Source organism: Antrostomus carolinensis, unplaced genomic scaffold (genome assembly GCF_000700745.2).
Source record: "Antrostomus carolinensis isolate BGI_N321 unplaced genomic scaffold, ASM70074v2 scaffold24761, whole genome shotgun sequence".
Lineage (NCBI taxonomy): Eukaryota > Metazoa > Chordata > Aves > Caprimulgiformes > Caprimulgidae > Antrostomus > Antrostomus carolinensis.
Genome location: NW_010295206.1, coordinates 1 through 19742, shown reverse-complemented (window position 1 = coordinate 19742; position 19742 = coordinate 1). Strand labels below are relative to the sequence as shown.

The 19742-nt window shown below is 39.9% G+C and overlaps 1 protein-coding gene across 1 annotated transcript; it reads left to right on the top strand.

Annotated features, from left to right (window-relative positions):
- Positions 1 to 374: 374 nt before the first annotated feature.
- On the top strand, positions 375 to 19055 carry SLC26A8 (solute carrier family 26 member 8; the record flags this gene model as incomplete). Its single annotated transcript, XM_029087455.1, has 19 exons — positions 375 to 553; positions 3046 to 3185; positions 3915 to 4052; positions 4959 to 5122; positions 5613 to 5777; positions 6442 to 6591; positions 6826 to 6908; positions 7379 to 7526; positions 8450 to 8563; positions 9467 to 9544; positions 11105 to 11200; positions 11748 to 11854; positions 13238 to 13307; positions 14119 to 14211; positions 14302 to 14430; positions 15627 to 15977; positions 17349 to 17403; positions 17533 to 17711; positions 18840 to 19055. Coding segments are annotated over 19 exons (2655 nt in total), but the record flags the coding sequence as incomplete, so codon positions are not given.
- Positions 19056 to 19742: the final 687 nt, after the last annotated feature.

The window sequence follows — 19742 nt, the reverse complement described above, 5'->3', positions numbered from 1 at the left end:
GGGCTTGCTTTTGATATCACAAAGTGGAGGGGATTTAGGCTCATTTTTCCTACAGAGTAGGAACAAGGCAAGTTCCAGCAGGATCCAGTTGTTCCTACAAGTGATTTGGCAATTGATTTGTTTGATCCTAAGAGCAGCATGTCTGAAATCCATGAAGGATTTCAGTCTCCAGAGTCTTGCTTATCCCGCTGTAATTACTGGCTTCACAGGAGTTACACTGAGATGGACTGATCCTCTCTCATACTTTTTTGTTTTGTTTGTAGTAGATATTCAATCAATGACACTGTTTCTATCTTCCAGTCTCACTGCCAAGAGAGTGAGTTTTCATTGTGGTCTCCAGCATTTGCTGTTCCTCTGTTTTTGACTGTGATCAGAAGGAAAATCTGGCACTAGACAGCGATACTGTTGGTACTTCCAGGCAACCAGCAGCTTACGGGGTCCAAAGAGAAATGCAGACTGAGGAGGACTTCCAAGCACGCTTTGAAAGAAGATTCTCCTCTGCCTTGGGTGGAGCACTGCAAATCCCTGGAGAGAAGAGATGGCTACAGTGCAGGTGAGTTCCACGCTGAGAATTTATGAGGTATAAAGAAACTAAAGAGACTCTTCAAGCCCAAGTGTAAAAAAGGTGTGAACTTTTCCACAGCTGGTAATTAAAATGCTGAACTGCCTTGATTGAGAACCGAAGCAGAACACCCAGTTAACTCACACCTGAAGCTGCAATACCAGAGCTGCTATTTGCAATCTGCACAAGTGTCTGTTCCTAGTAGGGTGAGGGATATAACCACTGTAAAGAGAAACTGCCAGTAGCTGCAGTTCCCTCCAGTGCTTCCCTCGGCCCAGCTGTCAGACACAGACTTTCATTTGCTTTTTTTTCTGATTTGTGTCTTTTCATACTTTTATTCCTTAAATTTTAGGAGCCTTTTTCTGTTCCCTCTTAGCTGGGGACACGCAAAGTTGCATAATTGAGAGACTGAGATTGACTGAACTGTTTTGGCGTTATTTTGGAGCTACGTTCCTATGTTCTTTGAGGAGAATGGGTGAGGTTAGGGTACGGATAAAGCATTAATGCTTCCACAGCCTCATTTTCCCATCTGTCAGAATTCTCTTTTGGGCATTATGCTGTGAGTAGAAGCATCTCTCCTGCCAGAGGAGCCCGGCAGGCTCACCAGAAGGCAGGCTTTGTTGGCAGCATAAGAGAATTCCTGATGTTCTTCCAGCAAGGCAAATATAATAAAAAATAGGAAGCCCGTTCATCAGCTTCCCTTTTAGTTTTGTTTGACTATGAATGCTCTCAGTTTTCTTTCTGAATCTCTTTTTTTTTGGATCCAGAGTGGACTATCCATGGTTATGGCTATGTCTACTCTACAAAGCCCTCCTAAGAAAGTAAATACAAAATCTCTGATTCATCATTTATCTTGGCTTTGTATCAGCATGTATACTGAACGTCTACTGAAACTTCAGCTGTTGTTTCGAGACCATGGCAGGACTTGAGACTCAAGACAAGCTATGGGTGAGGTTCCACAAGGTGTGGTGAGCTAATCTTAACAGCTCCCTGCTGCCAGGAGGGACAGGACCACACAGGGAAGGGAAAGTAGGGGAGCCAGACCTCTCTCTCTCTGTATAACTAGCTCTTACATCAGCTTAGCTATGTGTGGGACTGCAGCCTGAAATTATGGGTCATGTCTAACTTAGGCTGCTCTAAAGTAATTTCCTGGTGATAAGTGAAGGCAAATGGAGCCATAGTGTGAGTTGCTATTGTGTTTTCTAGTTTTCATTCTCCATGAAGACTTGTCATCAAGATTAGTTTCTCTAATAGTGAGGTCCTTCAGATTGTGCAATAGCCTTCTGTTCCAGCACTGTCTCTTTATATATATATATAAAAAAAAAGAGAGATTAGGTGAAGTTCTGGAGTCAGAGAAACAAAATTACTTGATGGAAGGGGTTGAATTGTGTATAATTATAACATGTGATCAAGAGTTAACAGTCTGTCCACCCAGACAGAAACACCTGGTGCAATAAAATCTCTCTTGTCCAGAGTTCCAAGGAAGAATTTTGCTCTAAAGTCATAGCTAATATTATAGGAAACTTGATCATTGCACTTGATGCTTAATAAGAAAATTAGAGATCCAAGGAGAGATCCAAGAGATCCAGAGATCCAAGGAAGAATTTTGCTCTAAAATCATAGCTAATATTATAGGAAACTTGATCACTTGATGCTTAATAAGAAAATCTCTTTATTCCCTCCCCCAACTCGTTGTTTAAGAACTGTGTCTGCCTTGCTTCCTCATACTCTTTTCCCTGTTTCTTTTCCACTTCTCTGTCTCATGTGTTTTCTCTCTTCTCCATTTTATATCCAGTTGTCAGCCCAGTGTGTAGTCACCCAGGACAATAAAATGATGGAAAGGGACTCAGCTCCATGGTGTTAACTCGGGTCAGTCCCCACAGCCACTGTTCAAGGCTGCCAGAAGCCTTGGGCTGACACTACATCACTTGCATTTGGCTTGTAAATAGAAAATCACCAACATTGCCAGGGGATTAAAAAGGGGAAGAAGGAGCACAGGGCTGTGGGGTTAGTCAGAGTTTACCTACTGGAAATACTGATTCAAAAATAGATGCACAAAATAAATCATAGAGGTCAATTCCTGCTTGCCTCTCCTTATTAAATAATCTAATGCAGGAAACATTTGCCTGTTTGGGGGAGATGGGATAGGCTTGCCTATTTCCACCCCCCCCCAGATGGAGTGTTTGTATGTTTTTCTTCTAGATCAGAAGAAGAGTAATCAAAATACCATCTCTTATTTTTCTGTGGTGTTAATGAGGTCAAGTAATTGATGCATTCAACACTCTGGGCTCTGGTGCTGACGGGTTTTCATACAAATGGCACACGGAGTATTTGCGATTCAGCCGAATGGAATGCAAGTGCATGGGGGTGCCTGTGTAGGACTCATGTTATACAGAGTGTGAGGCCATCCATGCCAGAGAGCTGCAGAGATGGAGACTGTAAAAGCCATTGCATAAGAGCTTAGTTTATCCGATTCTTTTCAGCTTCTCCTGGGGAAGGTTCAGAAGGATCACACTGAAGCTGTTCCCTGTCCTGAACTGGCTGTTTTCATATCGGTTCAGAGAATGGATCTTGAGAGATCTACATGCAGGCCTAAGTGTTGGGATGATTCAGATTCCTCAAGGTAGGCAGAGAGAAAAAACAAACCCACTCTAGCTTCCTTTTGTATATCAAGCTTTTCATAATCTGGCTCCTGTATGTGTTTCTGTTCTTTCTAATATCATCAGATCATTGGGAACTTTAACCTTAGAGGTTCCTTAAATCATTAACCAATTTATTTGCATATTTGCAGGAAAACTTCTCTTCTATAATCAGATGTTACACAGTGTAATTTCAAGGACAGGACACTACTTTTTTTCAGGAAGTTTCCCTGAAACTAACTCAAAATATAGACTAATAGCAGCATTTGCCTATATTGCAACCAAAATAACTTATAATTAAAATTCACTTTGCAAAATCAGGTCTGTTAGATACCCACGTGCGTAGCCACCCCACTAGTAGGTGAACTAAACAAAGAGTTGTTCAGGTTCTTTGTCTAATTACTAGTTAGCAAGGACCCATGTTGTAAAACAGCATTGGCTTTTGTCACTAACTGGCCTGGCTTTATCATGTCCTGAACTCCTGAAAAACACACCATAGGAGTTGACTGGCCATCTTGCTCACTGATTTGGCATGTTTAGACCCAAAGTGGCAAGTAGTTTAAGCAAGACTAACGCCTGTGCCACTTATGTGTGGTGATTCTGTGAATAAACATAATGGGATTTTCATAAGGGTTGGGAGGTTTTCATCAGCAAAATTTTACTTAAAAGTATTAACCAGAGATGGAGAACTTGCCCAATTTGCTTGAGTTCAGACACGGATTTTTGCTTTCCAGGACTTCTAGGAGTTTGGCTGACCAGGTTACCTCTGCCAAATGTCAATGGCTTCCTTTCTGCGTTCTGCTGCTCGATGACATATGTTATATTTGGGACTTCGCATCATATCTCAATTGGTGAGGTTTATTTTGTGCTGTGAATTGTTTCTGCAGGATTTAGTGATTACCTTCAACGCTACTTCAAAAAACTGGCAAGTTGTCCTAATCTATTTCATCTAATAGATGTTACTTAGGTGACAATCCAGACCTGCAGATCCTCAGTTCATTGTGGTTCCACTTCTGCAGCTGATCTGTGGTGAGAATTTCACCAAGTTAGTCAAGTTTCAGCTGCGAGGTCCTTTCTACCCCTGAGGAAGTGAGCTATCGTGGACACCAGCTCAAAGGAGACGGCTGGATTGTCGTTTTTCGTGTAGGCGTCTCCTACGTAAAGGACCAGTGCAAGCTGCTTCCCATTTACCCTCAGGATCTTACTGTGAATCATGATTTGGCTCCTGATCTTCTCCATGGTCTTCTACATGCAGTTTCTTGCCATTGCTGAACTGCTGATGAGTTTACATTCTTAATTTGTTCAGAGGCTGGCTTATTAAAATGCTGTTTACATGTGCAAAAGCCCTTCATATTATCATAATAAGTGGCTGTGTGGAGCTCTTGGGTAACTTGGCAGTTCCTTCTCTGACTGAGTGTGTTTTTCAGCCTTTTCTGGCAGCTTGTTGTAATGCATCCATTTTTTTGTGCTTTACATTAAAATCTTTTTGTTGTGCATCTGACCAGCTAAAGACTTCACTCATAAAATGGTAGGAATTTGAAATTTTCAGACAGGACTTTGGAACTTTAGATACTTAGAAACAGTAAAAAATTAATTAGATATGTGGATTTTATATATATATATGAGTGAAGACAGACTGTCTCGTACTGCACAGACTGATGGTGGAGGGCAGAGAGGGATGTGTGGTTTTAAGATAAGTCTTTTGTTGCAACATCTCATGTAGTTCCATTTTCTGTTCTCTGTTCTGTTGGTTCCAGGCTCATTCAGCATCTTAAATATGGTGGTGGCAAACACTCTGAAAACTCTTAATTTTAACCAAACGTTGTCCTCTAATGGTTCACTGGACAAATTCTCAGATCCTACATTTATGGAGGCCTTGACACTTACTGCATCTGTAACATTTTTGACTGGCATCATTCAGGTAGAAGATGAATCTATTTTATATCCTTAATGATGTATCTTTATGTGTGTTCTTCATACAAATGTCAGGGTTGGAACTGCTTGCATCTTGTTACCACAAATACTAAGCTCAGCACATTTGAATACAATGTGGGTCATGAAGGTCTGTCTCTTCCTCTCGTGCTGTCTGAAGAAGATACGATAGGTTAAGATTAATGTGTCCATGATTGATATATTAATGTGTGAAATAAATTATTATCCTTTATGTTGACCAATTCTGCAGTATGTGGACACTTAGGGAGTCTGGCATAACTGCACACACTCGATGTAAACGGCTTCTATTTTGGTTTGTCAGTGTCTTACTTAATTGTGCATAATGAAAACAGCTTGTTCAAATAACTATCCATCATGTATGGCAGTGAAGAGTCATGCTCTTCAAATATGAAAACAAGAAGGGCGGGTTTAGACACTGATAATTATATCACATCTCGCTTCTCATTTGTTCCACACAGTTGCTGCTGGGCTGCTTTTGCCTGGGGTTTGTAACGACATACGTGCCAAAGACTCTGATTGATGCTTACCTCACTGCAGCAGCACTGCATGTCATTGTAGCCCAGTTTACCTTTATTTTTGACATCATCCTTGACTTCCATAAGGGCCCCCTGGACATATTCTATGTGAGTGAATTTATTATTAGCTGAAGAAATGCATGCTTCTTGGAGGGGAAAGAAAATAACAGCCTCAGAAACTGAAGGCAATTTCAGTCTAAGTCAGTTGCTAAGGGATATCTGTGCAAGTCTCAGCTGTGATTTACTTCACCTTCCTGTTGTCTTGAACGGTGGATGGAGCTTATTGTGTGACATGCAAGAAGAAAAGTCTTTGTATTTATTTTTAATTATTTCTGTAGCACTATAATATATTTTCAGCATGTCAAAACTGTAGTATTTTCCTTGATAGATCATCATGGGCAAGCTATTGGGCACACAGTATCTTTATCATAGCTGACAAAGAAGCAGCAGACTCCAAGCTCAAGACAAGTTAAAGCTAATTCATCCTAATTTATTTTAGTAATGTCAGTCTAACCATGTGAGAGAAAGGTCGTGTAGAAAGAGAAGAATGACAGTACATGATCTGAGCTATTTGTGGCAGTGTTTTCTGAGATAGATTTATCTTTTTTTTAAATACTGTTTTGCTCTGATCATCTCTATTCTTCTAACTGAAGATACTACCATAGCAGAAAGGATGAGTTCAAGTGTCAGGGCAACCTATGTCAATCTTCTGGAATATAAAAAATAGTTGTAGTATCTGCCTCTGATCTTCTCTGTGATGATTCTTTTTCAGAACCTGTTTCATTTCTTCCTGGCTCTCCCAAAGGCTAATGCCACCAGCATATTGCTCTTTTTGTTTAGCATGGTTGTGCTTCAGCTCAGTAAATCTATTGTGATAACTTATAAACACAGTCCTATCGCTTTTCCTATGGAACTTCTCTTGGTAAGTGATCTTCAAAATGCCATTGTGATAATTGAACTATCAGAGAGTATAATGTGCTTTATTTCATAAAACATTTCACATATTACTTCAAGATGTTGTTATATTTATGCAGTGAATCTATGCTTAAGTCCTTTAAATGCTCCTACAAGATTAACTGTCTTTAGATGGATTGTGTGTGGTTCCAGGAGCAAATGCTGTACAATCTCTTGTATTGCTTCTTGTTCTCTTCCCCAGATTATCACAGTCACCGTTATTTCTAATCACATTCATCTTCACGCTGAATCTAGTAGTGCTGTGACCAGTTTGATTCCTCAGAGGTCAGTTATCTTTGCTGTTAATGAGGTTGTTCTTTTGAGATATGAAAGAGATGTTTCAGCCTGTTCTTGAAGTCAGACCTGGGCTGACTTTTCCTGGGAAGCACAGCTATGGGAATAACTCTTCAAGAGATTTAATTGCATCATCACCTTTGAGCAACCTGGTCTAGTGGAAGGTGTCCCTGCTGATGGCAGGGGGGTTGGGACTGGATGAGCTTTAAGGTCCCTTCCAACCCAAACCATTCTATGATTCTATGATCATTTCCAAGCACATGCAGAATTCAAACTGCAGTTTTATTTATTGGATATAGTTTTTGTTAGCACACAGAGGAAATAATTTGCATTTTTTTATGAGGTGGAATTATTACAGATCTGAGAATCTCCTGAGGGTTGCTGGATGCCTCCAATAATGATCCTGGGTTTGGAGTTACTGTGGACAGAGCTCTAAACTTCTCTCTTCTCTGATCCTTTAGGTTTCTGCCTCCTACACCTCCAGATTTATCAAACCCAAGCAAGATCATACTGCATGCCTTGTCCCTTGCTATTGTAAGCTATTTCCTTCTTGTTTTTGTTGGAGAGAGGTATGCTTCACTTCACAACTATGATATTGCCAGCAATCAGGTGAGAGCACATACCTCCTAGGCTAAACAGCAAGCTGAACTCAACTTGCAAAGCCACTCACTGCCTGACACTGGTAGAAATGGAAAGATGAAGTGAATATCCCAGATGATGGTTTTGTAGCAATTTGTTACCCTTCCCTATGGAAAGTGGATGTTAAAAGCCAATAATGTGAAGGCCAAAACATGGTCACCTTTGACCAAGAGGCCTTTGAATAATCCCAGTGACTGGGATGAACCTCACACACACACACTGTGCTGCAGCTGATCCTTGAGGACCATTGCTCTCCTGAATTCATGAGGCTAGAAAAGTGTGATAAATTAATAATTTATCTGAAATAAATGGCCAGAGCAGCTGTAGTTCCTCCCTATGTGTGGCTGCCATCCCAGCATATGGATTCTCTGACCAGAGTGATTGCTCTGAGAGGCTTCTAAGCTACAACTGTGTTAGTTTCCAGTGTGCTAGAGTTAGGAAGCATTAGGTGTTTGCACTACTCCATGTTTAACTTGCTGTGATCTTTATTAGAATGAATTTAAGCCAGTAAGGAAGCTGCCCTGACTTCTCAAAGCCTCTGGGGATAAATATAAAGGGAATGTCTTTTCCACTCAGCTTTTGTCCAGGTGTACTATGCTGCGTACTGAGATTTGGCACATGTTAGCCTGAAAGTCAGTGCTTCATCGCTGTGGGGTTCTAAGTGGATTTCTTTGAAAGAAAGAACTGAATTTTTGGGTCCATGAGTTCCTCAGCTGTGAGAACTGTATGGCTTTTAAGAGAGCTCATTTAACCTTCCAGAAGGTTTCCTGAGCTTAGCAACACAGATGAGCAACCAGCAAGAATGATCAAAAGGAAAGGAATTCCTGATAAGCAACTTCTATGAAGTCACTGATTTGGAGTTTTCTCTGCTTCCTTCTGTTTCTGTTTTCCAGGAGCTGATAGCTGTGGGGCTATGCAATATTTGCAGCTCATTTTTCAAAAGCTTCGTTGTCAGCTCTGTTATTTCTGGAACTGTCATTCAAGAGAAGACAGGTGGAAGAACACAGGTGAGCTGGGCTGGATTTGTGAAGCTTCCAAACTCTTTATCTAAAATCACTGTATACTGAGTAGAGGCTGACATTTAATCTAAACAATTTGTGTGATATAAAGTTACATACCCATGGCACATGAATTCAGATAACCTCTCTGTGCATGTTATATTATGTTCTATACTTATATGATATCTGCCATGAAGGCAGCTGGGATCCTATGGGGAGAACAGGGTATGATCATGCTGTTTAAAACTGTATTTTACTGAATATACCCAAAAAGTCAAATGGAAGATTGTTCATGCACCCTTAATTCTGCCACTTCTTCTGAACTTTTGAGTACTTGACTTTGTGATCTTTATTTTTTTAGAGGGGCAAGAGAGTGTAATAAGTAATAGATTTTTATCATACCTCTTAACTGAATCTGAACTTTTGAGTACTTGACTTTGTGATCTTCACTTTTTTAAAGGGGCAAGAGAGTGTAATAAGTAATATATAATAATATTTTTATCATACCTCTTAACTGAACGTCTGTACATGCTTCAGTTAAGTATTTCTGTATTTACATTCTTCTATGTAAATATCATAGAAGTATTTCTGTTTAATAAAGAGTTTATTCCAAAGTTTCACTTACAAGAGAAGTCTCTTATGACTCAGGTGAAATTATCAACCCCAAACCCTGCACTGTTTCGTTGTGCCTAAGAACAGTCCATTTAGGCCAAATTTATATCTACACAAAACTCTTTCAGCTGGAGTCCTGCAGGATTTGTACCATGCATTGCAGCATACCTGTGGCCTTTGTTAATTGTCCCCTGGTTATTTTTCCTGGTCAGTGGTGTTCCATGGGCCATAATTCCTTGTTTAGAGAAGACAAGTAAGGAAATGGTTCTGTCAGGCCTCTAATAAAGTATTTCTGTTCAGTTAGCAGCAGCGATTGGAGCGTTTATAATGCTGGTGATTGCACTGAAACTAGGACACTTTTTCCAGGTGATACCTAATGTAAGTGAACTGAAATAGTTATGGCAGCAGCCTACTTGCTTTCTAAGCATAAAATTGAGATTTTTGTAAGCATAATATGAAGATTTTTCTGGAACAGTAAGGGATTATATCATATTCTAGTGTTAACTGTTTTCAGGGATAGACCAAACCAAAATCATTACTTTAAACTCATAAATTTCAGCAGGTTAAACATATTAGATAATAAATATTGCCTCTCTCTCCCATCTCTCACTGATCAGAACAAGCTAAAATTCCTTGGGTAAAACTGGACTGAAATTTCACATCCAGCCCCTGTAATTTAAACATTGTATTTCACTTTTGGCCCCATATCTTCCAAGCTTCTGCACACCTGTATAACAAATTCATGAGTTCCTTTCTTGCATCAGTATAAGTAGTTCCAAGATGGGTGCTTCAATATTGTTAAAGAGGTGAATAAAAATCTTTATTAATGGAAATCTGGGGTTAGTGTCTGTGATTCTGCCTTGGTCTTTGAGGTTTATTTTAAAACCATGTGGCCTCCTAAACTACCTTCTGTGGATTTTGCATTGCCAGTGTGCCTATAAACGTTTTATTACTGTAGATTATTCAGAGTACTCAGTTTTCTACTTTTCCCTTAAATTTTTTATCTAGACTGTCTTTTTTAATGTAAGTTTTTTTAGGGAACCACTGGCAGAGCATTACTTCCTGATTTTTTTTCCTGGCCTCTTCCTAAGATGGGAGAATTAATCCCTTTCCTAAAACTAACTGACAAAACAGAATTTAACCATCTACTTCCCTTCAGTCTCCTTTTCTTTGCTAAGAAAGGCTGTTTCAACAAATGGTGTCAAACAACTTCCTAAATTTGGCAATGAACTACCCATGCTAATTGAAACCACTCTTTGAAACAGCAGCTCTTAATTCTGTAGATAGTGTTGGCCTTTCTCCTAGTGCCGCAGGGATTCACTGAGGAACACTGTCATGGAAACTACACACAGCACTTCGAGAGGAAGTCCAGTTACATTGACAGAAGTGATTGTGAAATCAATCAAGGAGTTACATCCTAGTTTCATGTCAGTTTGCAGATCAAGAAGCTGGGGAAGGACTTTTCATAAGGGCAGTTAATGACAGAACAAGGGGAAATGGGTTTAAACTGAAAGAGGGGAGGTTTAAATTAGATATTAGGAAGAAGTTCTTCAGCGTGAGGGTGGTGAGACAGTGTCCCATGTTGCCCAGAGAAGCTGTGGCTGCTCCTCCCTGGAAGTGTTGAAGGCCAGGTTGGATGAGGCTTTGAGCAACCTGGTCTAGTGGAAGGTGTCCCTGCTGCTGGCAGGGGGGTTGGGACTGGATGAGCTTGAAGGTCCCTTCCAACCCAAACCATTCCATGATTCTATTCTATGATTCCATCACAGAACTATTCTACTTAAATTATAAAAATTATGGCAATAAAGCTATTAGAAGATTTTAATTTTGTATTTTCACTTTGTCATGGATATCTGTTCCTGAGCATGTTTGTGGTTGCAAACAAAAAATAACAAAATAATAGAAGCTTTTTTTTTTATTTATTTTATTTTATTTGCACAGTGTATACTGGCTGCTGTTGTGATATTTAACATGCTCCCTTTTCTTGAAAAATTTCGGGACATTCCCATCCTGTGGAGACGGGATAAATATCATTTTGTAAGTGACAAAAAAATGTTACTTAGGATTTGGAATGTGTCTTATAGGGAGAAATGGATGTTTTGGGAGGACAAGGCAAAGCAGTGGGTATTCCCTTAGAAAAGGGATCCTTTGAAATACCCACTGAAAGAAGTGTATTGGAATCTCTTCAAATCAATTTGCAATTAATTCTATACAGGCAAAACTGATGATTGTTGTTGCTTCTCACATCCTCTGAGAAGGAAATTGTCTGTCTGCCAACCAAGGCCACATTGTCATGTCAGCTCTTGTGCAGGATTTCTCATAAAGAGAAAAACCCCCGAGATAATGTGGTTTTTTTCTAATAATTGAAGTTTTTAAAAGTCTGGAGATTTGAACTGTGATTTATGATCCTTGTTTTCAACTGCTTCCAGGACTGGGTTGGTCCAGATGTGCCAACAAAGCTCTACATGTATTACCATTTCTAACCTTTTATATTGTCTGCAATTTGCAAATGCTGGGGCTGAGTTAGATAGAGATCATTTTGCATCTTTTTACTGCTCATGTTCTCTCTGTCTCTTGTTCAAAGGTTATTTGGCTTGTAACTTTTGGTGCAGTGCTTTGTTTTGGTCTTGATATCGGTTTAGCGATTGCCATGGGATTTACATTCTTCATAATCACCATTAGATCACACAGGTACTTGTAATTTTTAAAACAAAAATACTGTATTTTCTTAGAGTTGATGTTTTAGAGATAGTTATACATGTGACAATGAAAAAGCTGTTTCATATTTGTTAACACTTCAGTTGGGTCATTCTGGAGTCTCTCTAATGCTATCCCAAACCAGTGATCTCTGAGTTTATGGGCTCTGGATTGGTCCCTTCTGCAGGTGTACTGTGTTTATTGTGGTGTGGGCATCAGCCAGGAGATGTCATCTGTGTACACACTTCTGTAGGGATAAAATGAGATGTTGTGTCTTTATTTCAAATACATTCCTCAGTCTTTTCTGCCATTTACCACATTGCTTTGTCTTTTCCATAAACTCAGTTGATGATAGAGGAGGGAGGTTACGTCAGGCTCACATTACTCAGTTTATTAGCTGCTAATCCAAACAGGAAAATCATTCATAAATCCAAGCCACACCTCAGGAGATTTACCATGATAGTGAGGTGCTTGTCTGAGTAGACCGAAACCTCTAGAATAACATGGAAAGAGGTAGGAAATAACTTAATTGCTGCAAATATCGAACTGCTTGTGATCTGATCTGAAGAATACCTTCAGGAAGAACTTCAGTTGCTGTCTGAAACTCTCTCAGCTCAGAGTTATGCTCTTGGGTTTGCCTTGAGATTTCACGAGCATTGTGAAAGGGCAGTTCTGCAGCCACTGTTCAGTTAAATATCCCTGTTTTTCAGCTTACCTTCAGGATATATAATCACTTATCAATTTCCTACCAGTGCAAGCATTATGCTGTCGACACTCAAAAAAGCCTGGGAAGTTATCTGCAAGCAGATTGCTTTGAATAGTGTCTTGACAACAATTTTCCATACATCGGGGCCAGCAACTTGGCCAGCCAACTGCATGTTTATTCAACCCATGCCCTGAACTGACCAGAACCTGCCCCAAAACCATGCAAAGCACGGTACCCAAACCAAAATATTCTCCTGTGAGGCAAAACCCTGTATTAATGCTGCTACTCAACCTCTGGATCAGCCCCAGCCTGTGTGCAGCCAGCTCTAAGCACAAGTTACAGCTGCCTCCACCTGTAGGTAGTATCTTTGAGGAGGGCTGTGGAAAGACTGAGAAGGAACATGCTTCCTAGTGTAATAACAATAATCCAAGTGTTCCAGAGCTAAAAATGGGACATGATATATTCTTGAGGGCACTAGTGTAGCTGAAGACTGTTTGTGTACTGCTCCCCTACTCAAAGAACCCTAATTATGAGTGAATAACTTTTGTACTCACCCCCTCTAAGTTACTGTTGGTGTATCCAGTGAAGAGGAGAGAAATGGAGATTAAGCTTTTGGAAACAGATGGTTTTTCTCTGTTCTCTGTGAAAAACTAATAAACATCTTGTTTCAGAATGAAGATGGTGGTACTGGGACAGATTCCAAACATGAATATTTATAGAAGTTTATCCGTCTACAAAGCTGTAAGAGGAAACAAAAAACAAATGTTCCATCTCTCTCTGTAATCTGTCTTCTCTTAATTGCCTGGGGGTGACCATTCAGACTCAGCTCATTTGATTCAGAACTTTGAAAACTGGAGAATGCTTATGTATCTGTAGCACGAAGGGATTCAGGTACCTAGCTCAGCCTGCCTGAGCCCTGTGGAGCTCCTCGTGTCCATCTGCACTGTCTCCATGGTGGAAACTGCACTGCCATCATTTCCAGAGCTGTTTGGCATATTTTGCTGACCTGTTTTTCTCAGTCTGGTTTTGTCCACTCTACCTGTGTTTTCACAATAACAACTGTGCATGTGCTAGACTGACTCACAGGTGATGGGATAATCTGAAGGGCACGGGCCTTTTTAACACACTCACCATACAGAGTTAGGCAATACAACAATAGAAAGCTTTGCCTTTGCCACATGGGTACATTCCCAATGCTATGCTGATGGATTTGCAAATAATTAAATAATATAAGGACAAGGTTAGTAAGGCAAAGGTCTAGTGTATGTTTTCTGTAATGAGCATTAAAAATAATTTGGCTTATTTTATATTAGAGCAGCCAACTGTCATCTGTGATAGATCTGCTGGAGGTATGTTTTTAATTGCAAGAGAAGCAGATTAGTTTATGGTTATTAGTTCCATGTTGCCAATGCCACTACCAGGATGCAGTGTTGTCAACAATGTGACCAGACAATCTCTGTCCTTAGGGTAGGACCTTGCAGAGTACAACACAGGGGGGGAAAAGTAGCTCCTGCTAGGTACAACCCTCACACGTACAACTTTTGGTTTGCAGGCAAGGGAGATTGAAGGTATCAAAATCTTCCAGTGCTGTTCTTCCATCTCTTTCGCAAACATGAATCACTTCAAAACCTATTTGCTACAAAAGGTAAATGCTGCTTTTTCAGTCAGTGGAAGTTTCTAAGAGTCTGCATGAGGGAGATAAAAAAACCTAATAAAAACTGCCTTTCTTTTTCAGATGGACATGAAAGCAACGCGTCTAGATGAAGGTGAAATGAGGGCTTTAATGTCACGGAGTCTGTCTGATGCTGCAGTGGAAAGAAGAGATCTTAAATGTTCCTGTGGTCCACCTCTACCACCACCTAGGGTCAGCTTTAAAAGTACATTTATCTAGTCTGTTTGTTTAAGGTGCTTGGTTTTATGTAACTGAGGACAATGTTCTTAACTTGCCAGAACTGCAAAGGCTGTAAATGTTTATATAAAGCGTAGATATATTTGCTGTATGAAAATAAGCAAACATTACCACTGTATTTCTTTACACATACTTTATGTGATAGAGCAATAGTAGCTCAGCTTACTGGGTGAATTAACTAGCAGTTGAAATATTCAACATATCCTCTCCTCAGCTGAAAGAATTAATTTTGTCAGTTGCTTCAGTAGGGATTATCTTCTTTTTCCCTGTAGAAGTGAGAGAATTCCCTTGCTTATGAGGAATGTGTTCCACTGCCAATGCTGCCAAGCACAAGTATAAAATGCCTTAAAGGCAGCTCCAGTTATCATGATTAGAGGATTGCATTGCTAGAGTCCTTCATATCCCTCTTTATCTGAATTTTCTGAATTGTCTCTAGACAATGAAAGGAACTTCAGAGAATGGGCTGCCTTCAGAAGATATTTTTCAAGCAGTTATATGTGATTTGTAAAAGTCATTGTATGAGAAATGGGTTGAAAGACAGTGGTCAGGAAAACATATGTGGCACCAAGGTGCTTAGGAATGAAAGTGCTAGATAATGTAACATCATCTTTTGAAGTACAAGAATGTAGAGAGTGACTTTTTCTTGCATTATAAAAATTTAAAAACACAGGAGAAGCTATTAAGAAAGATAAATTGATTAAATCAGTGCATTCTGTGGCCATCTGCCATACAAGAACGGAGATGAATCAAAGGTCTGTAGAACTCAGCCAGGAAGGGTCAGCTCCCTGTTGCTCAGAAAAGCAATGGTCATGAACAGTCTTTTTTTTTTCTTCTTTTCTTTTCTGAAAGGCAGAAGTGACAAGATTCCAGTGTCACAGGCCATTCCAAGCTGTGGAAGAGTGAGGTACCGCTGTCCTACTGGTGGCTGAAGGCACTCCACTAACCACACCTGAGGCCTGCCTAAGTCACCTGCTGCTTTGCATGCTCTTGTGGCTTTGTCCTATATTTGCTGTTATTTCAGATGTGTTTTTATACCATGAAAGAAGCGATATCATGTGATTTACAGCGCTCTCTTACTTGCAGCAAAACATTTTCCACCTCCTGGGCCCAATTCTTCTAATCACTGGTGTACTGTCCATTTTCCATCTTAGGTACCATATACAGAGAAACTGGTGAAGCAACCTCAGACAGACAGACACTCCTTGTCACCTTCAGTGAATTTAGTACATTGGACAAAGTACAGAGACAAAGTCAGCTCTAGGACCCTCTTGGTGGGAGCAGCTGATTCACCCCCAGGCTTTAGCACGGGACTTACAACTGAGAAGAACAAGGATGAAGGGGGAAGAACTTGCCTTTCACTAGGCTCTGCAATAGATAATTCCTCTGTGCAGTTAGATCAGGAAGATCAGCCGATGCATTTGCCATGTCCAGTTCGCACCATCATTTTAGACTTCAGCATGGTGCAGTTTGTAGATTTGATGGGTTCAGAGTTATTACGACAGGTAAGCGACCCAACTGCACGTAAAGGGAAGCCTGAAGTTCACCCAATGTCTTCTAATTCTTGTTAGCCTGAAACACCCTGCTGCATAAAACCCACACATCTTCCAGTCGACCTTTCAGGGTGCAAGATTTAGCTATCAAGTTTCAGAAATTAATAAATTCCTGAATTTGTTTTAAAGAACAGAACCACCACTATCCGTACAAAACACTTGCAAAAACCTGTGTCATCTGTTGTCACCAGTTTTAGAATCATGTAAACTAAAAATGCATTTATAAAAATGCCTGATTTGGTTTTTCCATTTTGACTCTTTAGTTTTTCTTCTAGCTGGACACTTTAAAAAAAAAATGCTCTTTAGAAGTGTCAAATATAAAACAACCAGCTGGCTTCTTCTAGAGTGATTCTGTTGTAATTGCTGACTGCCTAATTATTGGCCTTTTCTTTGAAGTATGCCTTGAACTTCTATGTCTTCAAGTGGGGATGTAGCCAATAGAGAGATATATTTAGCAAAAATAAATTTAATGTAGCTGTGCTTCTCAGAAAAGTACAGTTTCCAGATGGATTCTTAGTCAGCTTCCTCAAACTCTGTAGCTCAGCTTCAAAAGAATTTGGTTTAATAACAGGTTAGACTAACACCTATTGGGAATAATTGTGAACTGAGCTGATATCCTTAAAATCCTTGAAGATGTATTTGATTCCCATTGAATGACCCTCCCATTGGGAAAGGGGAGTAAAATCAGTCTTTCCAGATTCCTTCCAGCCCCATATTCTGAAATTCTGTGATTCTCCAAAATACTGAGTTTCATTGCCTTTAAAAAAAAACCCAAACCAAAAAACAAACTACTTTGAGATCTGTTAATTACAAAGGGTCAGGCACTGAGAAAATTGTGAGAATCTATCCCCTCTAAAATCTGATTCCTTTGACAGTGACTTGATATAACTAAAAATATTGGACATGAAAATTGAGACAACCAGAATTGCAGGTTGTGCTTGAAAATATAGATTCCTGTTGTCATTTCTAGGTGTGCACAGCATCTGCACATGGAGAGATGTTTCAAGTTAGTCTGTTCCTGTGAGAACTTTTTTTGTTTAAGTGAAGAAATAGCACTGTGTGCTGCATAGTGAACGGTGGGAGGGCCAGCCTGGGGTCTGGCTCTGACCTGCTCTGCTTCTGGAGTCAGCATTCATTAAGATCTTAGACAACGTGGCTGTTCAGTGCTGAATTAAAAAACAGGATTTGAGATACCAGAATAAGGGTTTTCTTCAGAGATAAAACACTACAGGGCATGTTTTCTTTCCCTGTTTATATTTTACCTTCTAATGCACTTGTATAATGCAGAATTGCTCTAATGCCTGTATGTAATTCTTTCCACAGATCATCCATATGTTTCACAATATTGGCATTACAGTCCTTATAGCTGGCTGTCACTGTGAGTATACTATTTGTTTACTAATATTGACTTATCTCCAAGGATAAGTTTTAAATGTAAGTGAAATGTTTTAGCTGTACTGCTTGGTGTGATTTTGCTGCTTTATTTATTTCCCCCCATTTTTTATAGCCTCTGTGATAGCAGATTTGGAGAATAATGATTTCTTTGACAGCTGTGTCACTAAAGAAGGGTTCTTTCTAACTCTTCATGATGCTGTGTTGGCTGCTTTGGACAAGCATCAAAAGCCAGATGAGCTAGAACCTACTGCAGAAGAATTTGCTGAAGAACCACTAACTGAACAGCAGAAGGTAGAATATTTAGTTTAACACTTAAAATTTCATGTTGTTTAATTATCCTGTCAGTAACTTAAACCCTGTCAAGTGGCTGAGGAAATAGGGCAGAGCAGATATTGAATTCTCCAGTTTTTCACAGGTACTTACCTTTTTGTGATGGATCAATAAATCAATTTGTTTCTTTGAATCCTGTTTGGGGAAAGGCATCTTTTTGTGCAGATTGGAAAGGCATCCGGCTGAGTTTTGTGGCAGGGAATGATTTTGTTGCATTTTAAATTGTTTCCATTTCTCTGACAGAGCAAAGACCCTGCCAGGGCAAAACAAAAGTTCCAAGGTTTTTATTTCCAGAGGTTACTGCACCAGCTCCCTTGGGGCTGATGGGGGAAGTGAAGGACAGTGCTAGCTTGATTTCCTGAAGAACTGCAGTTTATGTCTTTCTGTCAATCCTCTGCAATAATTTTTAAGCTCACCGGCTGTCTCAGCCAAGTTTGAATAGGGCAGATGGTTACAAGTTCCAGGAAAAGCCCTTGTTCTGAGTAGAAAATTCCAGTAATTGCCCCACCTAGGGAAAGAACCCAGCCTTGGCCCATCATCCTATGCATTCTGCCAGGCTGGGGTCCTGTAGCTGAAGGAGGTGAGAATAAAGGCAAAAACCTCTCCAAATCTGCAGGAAAACAGGGTTGTTGAGTTCTCTGGCTGCTCATGGAACAACTTATTTAACTCTTTTTATCTTAGCATTGTCCATGCAAGGGTATTGACCTTCCGGACTCTCTCCCTCATAGAAAAAACTTCAGAGAATGAAGGTGACAGTAAATATTCACCAGTCTCCCTTTGAAGGATGTTTGAGGGGTGGGTTGGGAGCAGCTACGAGGCAGGAGGTGACACTGGTTCCCCAGGAGCCCACTCAGAGATGAGGCTGGGCTGGGTGTGCAGATGGGGACCCACGGCAGCTCGGTGATGTCAGCTTCAGCAGTCCCTGTTAGCTTATGTCCTCGGCAGCTGGGGATTTGGAGTGTCCTGTGCTCCCACGCCAGCCTGGCCCTCTCCCTGCTCACATGATGTTGCTTTGGCATGGGAACTGCACTCAACCGACTCACCAGACTGGCCACCCTTGGCTTACAGTCATGTTTGTGTACATTTCAGGAAAGAAGTTTGCTCTTGAAGAAGAACAAAGATTTTTTCTCTGCAAAGAAATCGGATGACAAACTTGTGTGTGAAGAGCCAATTTCAGATCCCTCATGCTCAGCTCAGAATAAAGCAGAGCCAAGCTCTCTCCAGCAGTGTGATACTCCACCCCTTCAATCAGATTTCCAGGACCCGGGCTGGGGGAAGAGATGGAAGTACACCAGCAGTCCCTGAATTACAAGTGTTGGGGAATTGGGATTGCAGTAGAGAGGAGAAAGGTACAGTTAAGCACCAGCCTTACATCTTTTTTTTGTTATTTCTGTTCCAGAATTCTTCAAATAGACAACCTGACTAATGCCTCCAGTGATTCTGTTGTTCTAAACAAAAAGCAATATTTATGTTACTGCTTTCAATAAGCATTTTCAAATAGCTATGCTACCCAGCAATGCTGAAAGCAGAGACATTTCATTGTGTAAGATAATTCCTAGTTTTGTAGCCAATTCTAGCAAATTATTTGTGCTTGTTTTTGAAATTCTGTAGAAGTTTAAATGTCCTAACTTAGCACTTCTTCTATATTTATTGCTTAGTAGTAAGTAAAATCAATGTGCCATATTTCAACAGGTTACATTCAGGCAGTTTCATTATTTTCAGATGTATTTAGAATGAGATGAAGCTTCAAAACAAACATTTTATTATTACTCTTCAACACTTTGCTGAAGTTGACATTGTCTGCACTAACATAACATGGTGTCCATCCATTATTTCTGCCTCAGTCCCTTTCTAATCCACCAGAACTAAATCCCACTGAAAAATACAATTATTTTTAATAATAATAATAATTTTAATTTAATAAATATTATATTTATTAATATATTGTATATTTATATAATTATATATTATATCTAATAATTTAATAATTAT